Raw genomic sequence first — 14,953 nt, 5'->3', positions numbered from 1 at the left:
TCTAACGCATCCACCTCGATTATTGGAATGGGTTAATACTGGTAAAAACCCACTGGTTCCACCAGCCCACAGGGGATTATTGTGTCCGTCCATCCGTCGTGCAGGGAGGGGCTGGGTGGGGAAGGGCTGGGTGGGGAAGGTGGGGCTGGGTGGGGAGGGGCTGGGTGGGGAGGGTGGGGCTGGGAGGGTGGGGAGGGGCTGGGTGGGGAGGGTGGGGAGGGGCTGGGTGGGGAGGGTGGGGCTGGGTGGGGGGTGGGAGGGGTGGGGCTGGCTGGGTGGGGAGGGGCTGGTCACCTCGTGGTGCCCTTATAAAATTCAACGTTTAACCTACTCACGCCGGCTTGTGCCCGCCCTCACAGTCGGGCATATTTGCGGAATACACCACGCCGCCGTTGACCCTGGCCATTGATCGAGCAACCCCTCTGCAGAAATGTGTTTGCTTAGTAATGACTATGCAGTTAATATCGACTTAACACTTTCGTGACTGCAGGAATTCATATTCTTTGAGTCTTTCGGTAAAGTTACGTAGATAGGTTAAAAGAAAATAACAAAAAACTACGACGTTTCGAAAGACCCAAAAAATATGACTACGCAGGACAGTATATTATATTCCAATATTGAATAATCTGCGTGAGCGAGACGAAGATAACATTTATTTTTTTCGTCAAAAACAATCGCGACGAAGGTGGGATTCGAACCCACGCGTGCAGAGCACAATGGATTAGCAGTCCATCGCCTTAACCACTCGGCCACCTCGTCTCGTTGGCCGCGCCCCGCCTCGCGCCACTAATAGGACGAGTTCTGTGTCCACGAGCTCAGAGCAATGGAGAAGATCACTGGGTCCATGTGCGCCTGTGGTGATCCAGAACAGAGACGGAAGAACGTATAAAGACGCAATGCCCCGATCCGCAAATCCGAAGGAGACATCGCGGCGTTCCGCTCCGCGGTTTGTCTGGTCTCGACCACCTTGACTGTGACATTGGAGTTGTTGCTCTGCCTCGAACATCAACCATACGAAAGGGGCCGTTCATAAATGACGTCACGCACCTAGGGGGGATGGGGGTCAGATATTTGTGACGATGTGTGACGAGGGGGGGGGGGTGAGAAATGTGACGTCACATCAAAATGCGCAACTTTAAATAAATATAGACAACACGTTCTACTTAATTAAATAGACGTTTTAATAAATGTTTTCTCCTACAACATCAGAGTGCAGTGCCACATTAAATACGCACTACAATGACAATAGTTTAAAGCGTTTTGAAGCATGTATGGGGGGGGGGGGCAGAGCTTTGTGACGTCATATTTGAGGGGGGGGGGTCTGACTTTTTGTGACGCCGTGTGACGAGGGGGGGTTCAAAAATCGTCCAAAATCGCGTGACGTCATTCATGGACGGCCCCAAAGAAGAATCTCAGAGCACATTTTCTCACTCGTCGGTACCACTGGAGTGGAATTGGAGTGGTTCCTATTGATGTATGTGGTCAATAACAGTGAGTTACATGAAAGACGCTTGAAATGAGTGGGGTTAACAAGTAATTCACTCTCATCGGCCGAGTAAATTAATCGTGAATAAACTCTATTGTAACGTATTGGTTCGTGACGTCATCATATACGAATATATACTGGTGACGTCAAAGATCACAGGAGAGACTTATCTTTTAGTGACGTCATCGCCCACTAACATAGGAGTGACGTCAAAGCTCACGAAAGCGACTTCTCTATTCATGACGTAATTATCCACTAACATATACGAGTGACGTCAAAGCTCACGAAACTAACTTATCTATTCGTGACGTCATCGCCTACTAATTTATACGAGTGACGCTTTGCCCATAATACGCGACGTCTGCTTGTGACGTCAACCGGCCACGCGCTTACCCCCGTCACGTGACGTCACCGGCGGAAGCAGTAGCGGAAGTGAAGTGCGGCGGGGCAATGAAGGCGTCTTAGAAGAGCGGAGCCGCGTCTCCCGTGCCCGCTCTCTCTCGTTCTCTCTCTCCTCCCCCCCGTTCCTCCTCTCTCCCATCGCTCTCCCATCTCTCCCCCCACCACCATCACCACCCTTCTCTCTCTGCCCAGGGGTCGCGGGGTCGCAGAACCCCGACAAGATCGGAGACCCCCCGGCGCCTACGGCCTAGCGGACAGGCCTCTGCCAGTCGACTGTAAATATCAACAACAGCAGCAGCAGCATTTACACAAATATAGTGACAACAACACCTGTAGGGACACAATCATAGTAACAACAACAACAGCGACGGTACCAATAGTACCTATAGCAACCACAACATCGTTTATAATTACATTGACAGCAGTAACGATGATTATACAGTAGTAACACAAATACAACCGGCACTCAGCGATAACTACACGACAACAACAACGCGTATGTTGAACACGTAGCTGGCTTTCGCGACCAATATAATAAAGGGTTTTGTGTTAGATCGCGTTAAGTATAAATGTGTCACGTTTTGTGTTTACGTGACAAACCTTACCGGCTGTGTCGGGTTGTGGAGGGTTACGACACAACATTTATACTTAACGCGATCTCACCCAAAAAATCTGTATCTTAAACAACACGTATGAGTAATTAACATTGACAATAACGCTTATTGCCACAGATTCCATGTTTCAAGTTAACTGGTGGCAAAAAATTGTAATCACTGTACAAACAATGGTGGTACGAACAGCAGCATAAACATCAATAATAACAGCGATGTTAATACTACATGGTAACGGCAACGCTACGACGGGTGACAACACAAACACTGCTCGTGAAAGCGCTATAAGCAAGCTACAGCAACAACGCCAGTCGTAACCAGATCAAGTTAGAATTAGCGAATGTACGATAATAGGATTCGCAACGGTAACCCCATTAATAGCATAGTCAAATTGAACATCACTCTGCAATCAGTGCAACAACACTGATTGCAGAAATAATACAAATACGAAGTCCAACGCTAACGAAAATACAGTATTGTACCATGAATGTCAAACATAACAGTACCACTAGTCACAACGACAATACTCAACATTAAAACCCAACCATAGCTACTCTAAACACAACTAGAATACAAAAACGACGATTATAACAACAATAATTATTATAATAGTAATACAGTGTTCTGTGACGATCAAGAGCTTGCTATGCTGTGTGACGCTGCAGTATGAGGGCGTAAACCGTTTAAAGTACAGTGGAGCTTTTACAACGTCCAATGTTTACACGACTCAAGGAAGCGTGATTTGTATTAACTTATGGGAATTTCCAATTCCTCTGGCGGGTTAAAGTTGTGGTTGTCTGTGTGCCAGACAATCGTAACTTGTGTGTGTGTGTCACTGCCTGTGTATGTGGGGAGCGGTGGTGCAGCGGTTAGCGCGCTGCGTTACGAACCCGGTGACCAGAGGTCGATTTCCGCTCACGGCGAACACCAGCGACGATTATCTGAACCGGTCCAGGGCCTCCCCTAGGTAGACTCGGCCTCAAATAAGTACCTGGTTCGGTGCGTACACATCACAACTGGGAAGACAAAGGCGGCCGGGCGTGGTTGCTGGCCACCAACCCCCTCGTGTGCCGTTCCTGCCTTCATAGGTGCTCGCTAACAGCAATGTTAAGGCTATATGGGGGATTTTTGTCTTTGTATGTTACTGTTTGTGTGTATGTATCACTACCCTTTTTGTCACTGCCGGTGTTTGTCACTGGTGGGGAGCGGTAGTGTAGCCCTTTTGAGTACGAATCGTGATGGATATCTGAACTGGTCCTGGGCCTCCCCGAGGCTGACTCGGCCTCAAATAAGTTCCTGGTGCGATGTGTAAATATCGCCACTTGGTAGACAAAGCTGACCTGGTGTGGTGCTGACCACTCACTCCCTAGGGTTCTGTACCGGTCTTCAAAGTTGCTCACTAACAGCACTTGCCCCAACAGTCTATTAAGGGCTATACGGGGGATCTTTTTCTTTGTGTCGCTGCCGATGTGTGGTTGTGTCCCGGCCTGTATTTGCTTACGTCACTGCTTGTGTGTGATTGCCTGTGTCACACCACACGAAGCTCTGGGTCTTTTTTGGCCACTGTCATGCCTCTAATGGAACATCTGCTCCACTTTGAAACTTTCAGGTTGGCCTGCCTATGATCCATCCTGGGTTTAACCAGGCTGGATTGTGTGAGGAGCTCACATATCCTTGAAAGGTCTGGACATATTCCCATCAGTGAGCTCCTCTGGCAGGCAATGCTGCGTTGGCTGATTCATGTAGCTCACATGCCTAGCCACCAAATGCCCAAGTAGCTAGAGGGGGCTAAACGGGCGCATCACGGGCTGGAGACAAGATGGACTGATGCAGCACGGGAGGATGTGGAGCAGTGTGCACTTCGTTACGACTGGTATCAGCGGTGTCAAGATCGTCCTCTGTGGAGGAGACCCGTGGGTAGTTGGAGGCAGTCACCCTTCAACAACAGTGGAGGTCAGCGGAGCGACACTCACAACAACGAGCGGAGCGCTGGGCAGCTAAAATGCAGCAAGCTGGCACAGTAGGTGGCCAGTCATCTCAGAAAACCCATAGCACCTGGATCTGTCCTCTAACCTCCTGTCAGTGAGCCTTCGACACTTCACGTGGGCCTGGAGTCCACCTGGCCTGGCGCAAGCGCCTTGGTGACGTTACCACCACTTAGTGGCAAATGGCGGCTATTGTTGTGTTTCATCTGCCTATGGGTAAGGTCACCTGTGTATATTTCACCTGTCTGTGTTTCATTAGTCCGTGGGTGTGTTTCTTGGATGGGTGTGCGTTTCGCGTCTCTCTGGGCGAGGTTTATGTTCACGGATCTCGCTCCTGTGTCCATCCCACAGAGACAGGCTGGTGGGGGGGATGCGAGGGGGCCTGGGCCCACGTGGGGGGCCTTCCCAGTGTGGGGGACCGCTGTTCATGGGGTACCTGTCGGCCACCCTGGGTGCCCTGCTCGTGCTCGCACCCAGCCTCACGTACGCCGCCGTCGTCATCAGCACCCGTGCCGCCAACGTCATCAGCACAGGCGAGGAAACTCACCTGACACCACCTGACACTGTTGACACAACCTCATATACCATCAGACAACTGCCGAACACCAGATCGTCACTACCGGTGCTGTTGATGCTATCCAACCTTGCCCTGGCTGCTGCCAGATCCTGTAGTTGTTGCCAACTTGACACCCCACTCTGAAGGCTTCCGTTACAAAATCCCACTCACTGGTTTAGGTCTTCCCCTTAGTCACTAACCTCTGGTTGCCAATCCAATGCGTGTAACTTTCCCTCCTCCACATAGTACATGGTGTCCATCACAACCTCTACATCTACGACACTTTTCCTGCCACACTTCTATTCTGAACTTCCGAGTGGCTTACTTTTCCACATTATTCAATTCCTAGCATCCTTCACACACACCTGTATTCAAAGGGCAGAAGTTGATGTTCTTCTAGTTGCTTTACAAAATTGTAATGACAAAATTGTCATTACAGTAAGTCCCCCGGGTTGCGGAACACCCGACTTACGAAAATCCGACCTTAGGGAAATGGTCCCATAAATCATGGACATTTTTTTAATATGCGCAAGTAGTGCCGCGCGGTGAGGATGAATACCGTGGAGTGAGGCGTAAGGCGGGGAGCCGCCTTACGCCTCACTCCACCAAAACGCCACCTTCACGGAGCCCGAGTTTCACTAGGATTAAGGTAAATGGAATTTTTTGTAGAGTTACGTAATTTTTTTTCCTTTTTGTTGCATTACGTAATTGTTTATTTTCTATGTTTAGAACTTTTTTTCCCATGTTTCTATTGCTAGTTTTCTTCATTTTAAGTTTATTTCACGAGTTATTTACTGTATGTACTTTATTTAACACAATTATGCTGAGGTTGCTTATGGTATCAGCCAACATCGATCAGAGAAGTTTAGGCCCAGCCTAATGCATGGTAAACGAACATTCGGAACGGAGCACTTTCTGTTAACAATTAATATTAAAATGTTTCGTGGTATTCATAAACAGTTTGATACAATGATAGGGTTTTTCCCCTTTTTTTCTAGCAACAAAACTGAAACCTTTTGCAAGGAATCATGCTTACATTAACCACAATGCTTGCAGTTAAAATGCACACAAAAAACAACACTGATAATTTATACATTGTCCTTGAAACTGATTGGTCCACACCAGAGACAGCTTTCCTTAGAGCCTAGTCTCATAGAGTGTTCGACCAAAAAGGCGTCATCTGGTCGAACACCGTTGTTGGATACAGTCTATGTTCCATTCGTTTAATTATGGGTCGTGTTAGGGTGGATATTCGATTAAATGAAAGAATCGTAGGAAGTGCAGAGCGTATGTACAGCGATACGATACAGGTAACGATAGAAAACGGACGACAGCGTGATACGGTACTGAGAGAAAGCAAACCTAGTAATTGGGTAGGAGAGGCACAACTATTTCGAGCTTTGGGATTTTATCGTTCATTTTGGGGGAAAATTGTTCAGTTTCCGACATACGGAAAATTCGGGTTACGGATTGTTCTCAGAAACCTAACCCTTCCGTAACCCGGGGACTTCTTGTAAATACTAATTCCGCTCCTGCCAAACACGGGAATTCCCCACAAACCAATCTGAGGTTTCTCTTCTTCGTGGGACACACAAGCCTCAGTTCTATTATAACAGTTCTCACAACCTGCTCGTCCGACCTCGGGTGTGATACCAACCGCGGAGGTATCACGCGTCACCTGACACTGCTTGAAACCACATCGCAGCCCCAGCATGTGGCTCAGCAGCAGGGGAGGTCATCGCGCTCATGGTGTCGCATTGGGCCACAGATACAGTTACAGTACAGTGTAATCATAGGTCTCAATGTCAGTCTGTTCGTCTCTATGTTCGCATGTGTCTCTTACCTATGTGAGTATGTGGATACTCTGTGTCTCTATCGGTGTGTGGGTCTCTGCATGAGACTCTGGGTCTCAGTGCTACTTGAGTCTATGGGTCTCTGTGTGAGCCAATAAAATAAATGCCATACAGACGTAGAAGGCCTATTTATTATACAGAGAATGGCAGTCAGTCATAGGCAGAGAAGAGGAAGGTCTTGAGCCTGGCCTGGCCTGAAGTCAACTGCACAGATGGGTGGGGGAAGGAAGTACCAAACTAGGAAAATGAGCAACCTCCTAGATCTTTTCCTGATGTGCCCTCGTGTCCCCGTGTGTCTCCTGTGTCTCCCCTGTGAGCAGTGGGGATAAAATGCGTTAGTCCCCGCATAGACCATGCGCTGCCAATGGAGACGCTATGGGAGGTCGGTGCGATGCTGGAGGTGCGGTGCTACCCAGGCTACCGCCTGCAACTGCCCACTCGCCATACTGCCCCGGATCTCGCCGCGACTCGCTACCCCATGTGTCTCGGCAACGGAACCTGGGACTACCAGCCTGTGTGTGCCGGTGAGATTCCGGTGCCAGTGAAGGGTTAGAGTGGCAGGGTGGTGCAGTGGTACCACTCGTGCCTCACAAGCAAGACGGCTCTGGTTTTGATTGCTGGTCAGGCACCTATCTGTGTGGAGTTTGTATGTCCTCCCCCTGTTCTGCATCAATTTCTCCTAGAATCTCCAGTTTTCTCCCAAAGCTAAACACACACCCACACAATGCAACTGGTATTGGCAAAACATCTCAAAGCTGAAAAATTACATGCAAATTACTCAATTGCAATTACACATAGTAATATCGCCCCTACTTCAAAAACTTGGCAGGACCCTCCAGATTCCTGAGACTCGGTGATGCTTTCCTGGGGATACATGCGTACGAAAAATAATCATATTATACAGTTGCTGTAGAGTATAGAACTAGCTTTAGACGGAATATGGGCTTATGTACGGAGGCTGCGTTTTTTCTTTGCCAGGTGCCAGGCCATTTGAAACGCGAGTGAACCCTCGTTGAATATAAAACAACGGTGATAAAATAAACAATGTTAAGCATGTAAAAACGGCAATCGTCATGGCTACATCGTTCCCGTGCATGTTAATACATCGTCGATGCAACGAGAGTGCCATAACGGAACATCCAACCATTTTAGATATTTTTTGATTTTAAGCTTTCGTGACTGCAGGGATTCATCTTCTTGGTTCTTTCGGTAAAAAATACCTCATTAAAAAAGTTTCGCTGCCCAGGTGTGTGTGTACCTTACATGATATGAGACAAAAGTTCCCATCAACAATTAACAGATAAAATAACATGTCATTCCATCAGCCTCTATCTAGTTACTCTTTGGTTCTTTCGGTAAAGTCACGTAGAAAGAGCGCTTTCTCCTGCGTCAGCAGTTCTCCTGCTGTGTTTGTCTCACCTGATGACGGTTGCTTGTGTTGCGATCGAAACGTCGCGGTCTATTAATTTTCTATCTACGGGACTACCGAAAGAACCAAAGAGTATGGATTTCTGCAGTCACGAAAGCTTCAAATCACTCAATCTAGTTATTCTGGAATAATCAATCATTACTTTTAGCAGTGGACAACTCTCGGCTGGTATAACTTCTCTGAGCCTCAACAGGAGGGTCTTGCCTATTAAACCGGAGCTACTGGACGACCTGCTGTTCTTGGCAAGAGCACTCCACAAACAGCACGGCAGGGGGGGGGGGCATTCAGCACAGTGCAGATGGCGTAAAACTCAATCCGCGCTGGCGTGCTGGTGGGAGCAAGCGATGAGGGTGTTTCGCGTGCAGGAAGGAGCTCGATGGATTGTTACATCACTGCGTGGTCACCGACGGTGATAACTTTGGGAGGCTTCATCCAGCAGTGGATATATCGTGGTTGATAATGATGTCAAGGATGTGTCTCGCTGGTATGCGTTGCGTACAAGACAAGGGCCATTTGTTTTGATGGTGGTTGCTGTAAAACGGCCGCGCACCCCCAGTCGTAAGATTTCATCGCCTGTTTTTTTCTCCTCGCCCGGGGCAGCCGGGGTTTGCGACGGTGCTCAGAGCGCCATCGTCACAGGCCAGGGGTCACAGCTCGGGGCTCCCGGACCCTGTGTCCCGCATGTGTGGCGGCGCCCCTGGGCGAGTTGTTGTCTTGGCGAAGTCGGGTCGGGCGGCAGTGCAGGGAACCCGGCGGCGTGTGACGTCGCTGTTGGGCGGGTTTGTGCAAGAGGGGAGAGCGGGGAGGCCGGTCACGCCACATTCCGTGTGGCCTCCCGTCACGTGTACAGTGCGGTCGCCAGTGTGCGGTTTGACGCCGAGACTTGAAAACCCACAAAGGCACAGATTAGTTTACCGATTAAAAACAAAAACTGCGAGTGTGAGGTGTGTTTGTGTGTGTGTTAGTGGGGAGCGGTTGTATAGCGGAGTCTGAATGAAACTTCAGACTCTGTCTTCTCGACAGACCTGTTCTCCACCTGAGGACGGCTGCTTGCGTTGTGGCCGAAACGTCGTGAGAATTATTTTATTATGTTTTATTAGTATTATTTTATTATTTCCATGCTACGTGACTTTACCGAAAGAACCAAGAAGGTGAATCCCTGCAGTCACGAAAGCTTTAAATTGAAAAGTGTAAGGTGTGTTTGTGTGTGTGTCAGTGGGGAGCGGTTGTGTAGCGGTTAGCACACTGCACTACAAAACCAGCAGCCCTGGTCCCATTCCTGCTTACGGCTAACATCAGTGATGAATGTATGAACTGGTAATGAGCCTCCCCTGAGTCGACTTAGCCTGAAATTATTACTAGGTGTGGTGTCTTAATTATCACGTCTGGGGAGATGAAGGCGGTCGAGCATGACGCTAGTCGCACCACTCCACCTCGCGTGCCTTGCCGGTCTTCATAGGTGCTCACTATCGGTACTTGCCGTAACACGTAACAGTCTGGTAAAGGCTACAAAGGGATCTTTGTCTCGTGTGTGTGTGAGTGTAGGCTGTCCGGAGCCGCAGGTGCCTGACAGCTGGGTGAGCGCCAGTGGTGTCACCCCTCCGGCGTACGGTGGTGCGGTGGACATTGAGCCGAGGGACGGTCATGAGGTGGTGCAGGTGGGAGACGGTGGGAGGAGCGTTGGCGGGGTGGAACCGGGACTCAGATATAGTGACCGATAACGCAGGGAAAGGTTTGACAGGGTAATGGGATGATGTGCCGAGAGGTGGATGGGCTGAGCAACTGATGGGTTCACTGATTGAGTAGTGGGTAAGTTGGCTGGTTGATGCAATGACAGGCTGACTGATTGATTGGTGGATGTGTTGACGGAGTGATTGGTTGACAGGTGGATGAGTTGACGGGTTGATTGTAGACTAACAGGCTGACCGGTTTACTCATAGATGGGCTGACTGGTTGACTTGTTGTTAGGTTGACTGGTTGAGTGAAATTTTTGACTAGTTGACTCCGTGAATGGCTGGATTGCTGTTGCCAGGCGGACGTGGGGGACATGCAGCAGTTTCCGGTGGGCTCAACGCTGGCGTTCTCATGCTACCCGGGCTACGTGCTGCAGGGCGCACGCTCCATCTCCTGCACAGAGGCGCTCAGCTGGTCCGCACGCCCTCCACAGTGCCTCGTCTCCCAGTGTGAGTAGTGGGGAGGGCTGGGAGAGTGAGGAAGGGAGCAGAAGGGAAAATGGGAGAAACTGGGGGAAGAGAGAAATGGGGGTAGAAGTGGGTGAGAGGGATAGAGAGTGGGAGAGAGAAACGTGCCTCGTCTCTCGGTGTGAGTGGAGAGAGTGCAGGAGAGTGCAGGAGAGAGAGCGAGGGAGAGGGTAGACGAGATAATGGTGGGGGGCAGAGTCGGGGAGTGACCTCAGAGCCCCACAGTGGAAGTGAGAGCAAGAGAGAGAGCAGGGTGGTGAGGCTGTGGGAGAGAGCTGGAGAGAGAGTGGAGCAGAGAAAGGAGCTGAGAGAGGAGCCGGTGAGATATGGCTTCGGATCGGGGAGGCCTTCATGCAGCAGTGGATTCATCATGGCCAGTGATATTGCAGTGTTGTAATGGTGCCATCATGTGCACGCCTGTGTGTGAGGTGTGTGTATGTGGTGTGTGTGGTGTGTGTGGGGTGTGTGTGTGTGGTGTGTGTGTGGCGTGTGTGTGGTGTGTGTATGTGGTGTGTGTAGCGTGTGTGTATGTGTGGGGTGTGTGTGCGGTGTGTGTGTGTGGTGTGTGTGTGTGGTGTGTATGACCGGTGTGTGTGGGGTGTGTGTATGTGGTGTGTGTGGCGTGTGTGTGTGGTGTGTATGTGTGGGGTGTGTGTGTGTGGTGTGTGTGTGTGGTGTGTATGCCTGGTGTGTGTAGGATGTGTATGCCTGGTGTGTGTGGTGTGTATGACCGGTGTGTGTGTGGTGTGTGTGTGTGGTGTGTATGACCGGTGTGTGTGTGGTGTGTGGGGTGTGTTGTGTGTATGACCGGTGTGTGTGGTGTGTGTGTGTGTGGTGTGTATGACCGGTGTGTGTGTGTGTGGTGTGTATGCCCGCTGTGCAGTCTGTGAGGTGCCCACGCGGCCGCCCCACGGGAGCTTCCTGTGCCACCCCGGCCCGTGCGACCGCTACGTGGGGAACACGGTGGTGGAGTACTACTGTGACGCAGGCTTCACCCTCAAGGGGGAGTACCGCTTCATCACGTGCCACAAGGGCGTGTGGTCGCCCCCGCTTGAAGTCGCCTGCGTGCCCGACTCGGGTCAGTGCTGCTCACGGCCCCGCGCCGGTGCCTTCAACATAGCACGAGCCCCTAACACTTAATGCTAATGCCTAGAATCGCCCGAGCACTAGCCCTATCCCTAACCTTAACCCTACTCCTATCACTTATCCTTACTGAATTCTAACCCATAACACTAACCACACTTAAATTGACCTTAATCCAAACATCTATTAACAGATCACCCTGAATGATCCCAACCTGAGTTGATTCTCGGCCACAAAAAACATCCGTGGCGAGTAATAATTGAAACCAGTCTTTAGCCTCCGCTTCACGAAGCCGCGCTGACCAGCGTGGTGAAGTATGGTCAAACAACCCCGATGGCTGAAACGGTGTGGGGAAGTTTTCATTCAGAAGTGGATTGGCAAAGGGCTGTCAATGTTATCTCCCCTCTCACCCACTTTACCCTCCCCTCCCTGCACTATCGAACCTCTATCGAAGCTCCCAGGAAACCTTTGCTCAATGGGAGATCGCTCATTCTTCTCTGCTGCCCCCACAGTCTGAAATTCCCTTCCCCCTATTCGTCCGTGCTATCGACTCTCTGTTCAAGTCTCGACTGAAGACCTTCTTCTTTTCCTTTGCCTGACTGACTGCCTCTCTCTCTCTCTAGTATAAATATGCCTGCTGTGTCTGTGCAGCATCTTCTAATGCGATCAAATTTCCATACTATAGATAGCCATAGACTCACAGACCCGTAGACGCACATATAGACCTATTGAGTGACACGGAGACCTGTAACTGAGACCTGCATCTGATTGCCTTCATAATATAAGCATGCATCCCCCCCGTGTCTGTGCGGTGTGTTGAGATGCAGTCACATTAGACGTGTTATAAGTCCACATTGTGTTGTATTCTACTTACCCACTGAATTCCAATTGTGTCCACCCCCACGTGTCCACCCTGCGTTTCTCGTGTCCACAACGAGTAGCGGACCCAGGTAATGCCCGTGGCGACAAGTCGCTGACGTCGCCGTGGGCGATCGTTGCCGCGACGGCGAGCTCCGTCGTCATGGTACTGCTGCTCATTGTTGTCCTCGTCATGCTGCAACCTCGACTGAAGAGCCTGCGGCATGCACGGTGAGCGATGGCCACGAGGTGTGGGGAGCTGTGATCTGGTGTGGAGAGGGGCGATGGGGTGTGGGGAGGGGTGGCGAGGTGTGGGGATGGGTAATAGGGTGCAGGGAGGTGTGTGGAGAAGGCCTACGATTTGGGGGATGGGACGACGAGGTGTGGAGAGGATTGGCGAGGTATGGGGAGGGATGAGTACTTGGTGCGGTGTGTAAACATCAGCACTGGGGAGACAAAGGCGGCCTTCGTAAGTGCTCGTGAACAGCACTTTGTCCAATGCTAAACAGTGTCTTTGTTTTGTGTGTGTGCACGTGCAGTCGTGAGCGCGGCATATCGGGCTCCGGCGCCACGCTGTTGGTGGACGGCGTCCCCGTCTCCCTCCCCTCCTACGACGAGGCCACTGGGGCCTCCGCTCTGAGCTCCCCACTTGAGACGTCCGGGGTAATCCCAGGGGCACCCCTCTCCCCGGCACAGCCCCCCACCCTGCTACTTCTACACCAGCAGCAGCAGCAGGCGCCCGCGATCCCCGGAACCCTGCTGCTTACGGGGATTGGCCCGGCGGGATCCCCGCACGTCGCCGACAGGCGTCAGGGGCCGTCCGCGGAGGCGGGGGTCTGCGCCGCACCGGCGGGGGTCGCGTTTTCGGACGGTGACGGAAGCGAGGACGGCACCGGCAGCCTCCTGTCCATGTCTCTGGCGGCCTGCGCCGAGGGTGAGTGGTGCGGTGGGTGCCGTGTGGCGTGGAGTGGTGCGGTGGGTGCCGTGTGGTGTGGTGCGGTGGGGTGCCGTGTGGCGTGGAGTGGTGGGGTGCCGTGTGGCGTGGAGTGGTGCGGTGGGTGCCGTGTGGCGTGGAGTGGTGTGGTGGGGTGCCGTGTGGCGTGGCGTGGTGTGGTGCCGTGTGGCGTGGAGTGGTGTGGTGGGGTGCCGTGTGGCGTGGCGTGGTGTGGTGTGGTGGGGTGGGGTGCCGTGTGGCGTGGAGTGGTGGGTCGAGTGGCATATAATGATTGTGATGTATACGTATGTGGAGCGGTGCGTGGTGTATAATGTTTGTGAAGCATTACGTATGTGATGCGAAGTATAATGTTTCCATTGTCTGTGTGGTGTGGGCTGCGGTGTGCAGACACTCCACTGCTGGATGAGTGACCTCTCCTGGCTCCGACACCAAAATCTTCACCTCGCGTTCTTTAGGCTGCCAAGGCGGCGCCAACGGGAAGCGCCCCCCCCCCCCCCACACTCAGACCCTGCCCCCCTCCCCTCTCCAGTTTTAGCTTTTGTTTAAATTTGTTTTTGTTTGTAAATTATAAAATTAAAATGTCGACTTATTTATGGTGTAATGTGTGGAATCAGCAGCGGGTGGTGTGACTTGTATCGGCCTTCTTTTCTCTCTTCTGTATTCTCTCATACTCTCCACCCCCCCACCCCTCCCCCCCCCCCATCGTGCCCCCCTATTTCCCACATGTTGGGATTGCTGGCGGGGAGGGGGGGGGCTCTGTCGGTTTGGCGTTGGGGGGCGGTGTGTTTATCGTTTATGCGATGGAAGGTGCACGCGCGCGGTGCATGCTTTTAGCTCAGCTTCCTGTTCATTCGATTGCCGTCAGAAGAAGCCAAGGTTTACACTTTACGATTCTTATTAAAAAAATACAAAAAAAACGGTATTCACGTTAGTTTTACTGTAACAGTCGTGATTGTGAGGAGAAATTCACGTCTGGGTTCTAATAAAGTCATTGGCTGTTTATGCGGTGGCCTTAACATTCACGCGGCTCCGAGGCCTCCTGTACTCTCGGGGTGCGTGGTACCGGGTTTGTGTCGAACCGGTTGTGTGGTACCGGGTGTCACACAGGGTATGTTGTACCGAGTTTGTCGTGCCGGGTGTGCGTCCAAGAATGAGGCTCTCCACCACCTTCGCTTGGAGGTTTGGAGAGCTGTGCCGTGAGTGGTAGTTCTGGGGAGATGGACATTGCCTCAACAAGCCTGCGATCGTAAATCACTTGAATTCGATCCAGATAATAACTTGGTGCCATACCTCTTGCTGCGCTTAAGGGAAAGACTGGCGATCTGATCTCTAACCCCTAGGAACAGGTTTACAGATTTGCTTTTCTGTGAGGTCTTGGGGGAGGAAAAAACCCCTTGGCCCAGACAACATCGTGGGGGTAAAGTGGGGCTAGACCTTGGGTTTGTGGAGCCTATTGAAGGAAATGGCCACCGCCTTTGGCTAGCTGATGTGTCATCTGCTTAGGAAGTGCTAAGACCAATCTAGAACCTGAGAC

The 14,953-nt window shown here is 51.3% G+C and overlaps 1 protein-coding gene and 1 non-coding gene across 2 annotated transcripts; one reads left to right on the top strand and one right to left on the bottom strand.

Moving 5' to 3' along the window:
• Nucleotides 1–677: 677 nt before the first annotated feature.
• On the bottom strand, nucleotides 678–759 carry TRNAS-GCU (transfer RNA serine (anticodon GCU)). The gene has a single exon. It is a non-coding gene; the product is annotated as a tRNA-Ser (tRNA).
• A 1,116-nt stretch (nucleotides 760–1,875) lies between these two features.
• On the top strand, nucleotides 1,876–14,441 carry LOC144723578 (sushi domain-containing protein 4-like). The gene is made up of 9 exons (XM_078602430.1): nucleotides 1,876–2,163; nucleotides 4,836–5,017; nucleotides 7,214–7,417; nucleotides 9,868–9,980; nucleotides 10,355–10,505; nucleotides 11,407–11,601; nucleotides 12,548–12,695; nucleotides 13,004–13,398; nucleotides 13,807–14,441. Exons 2-9 carry the CDS (start codon nucleotides 4,855–4,857, stop codon nucleotides 13,827–13,829), a joined length of 1,392 nt encoding a protein of 463 aa, XP_078458556.1. The 5' UTR covers nucleotides 1,876–2,163; nucleotides 4,836–4,854; the 3' UTR covers nucleotides 13,830–14,441.
• The last annotated feature ends 512 nt before the right edge of the window (nucleotides 14,442–14,953 follow it).

This window comes from Lampetra planeri, chromosome 18 (assembly GCF_965212315.1).
Source record: "Lampetra planeri chromosome 18, kcLamPlan1.2.h2, whole genome shotgun sequence".
Taxonomy (NCBI): Eukaryota; Metazoa; Chordata; class Hyperoartia; order Petromyzontiformes; family Petromyzontidae; genus Lampetra; species Lampetra planeri.
The sequence above is the reverse complement of the archived record's forward strand: the minus strand, read 5'-3'. Positions and strand labels throughout refer to the sequence as shown.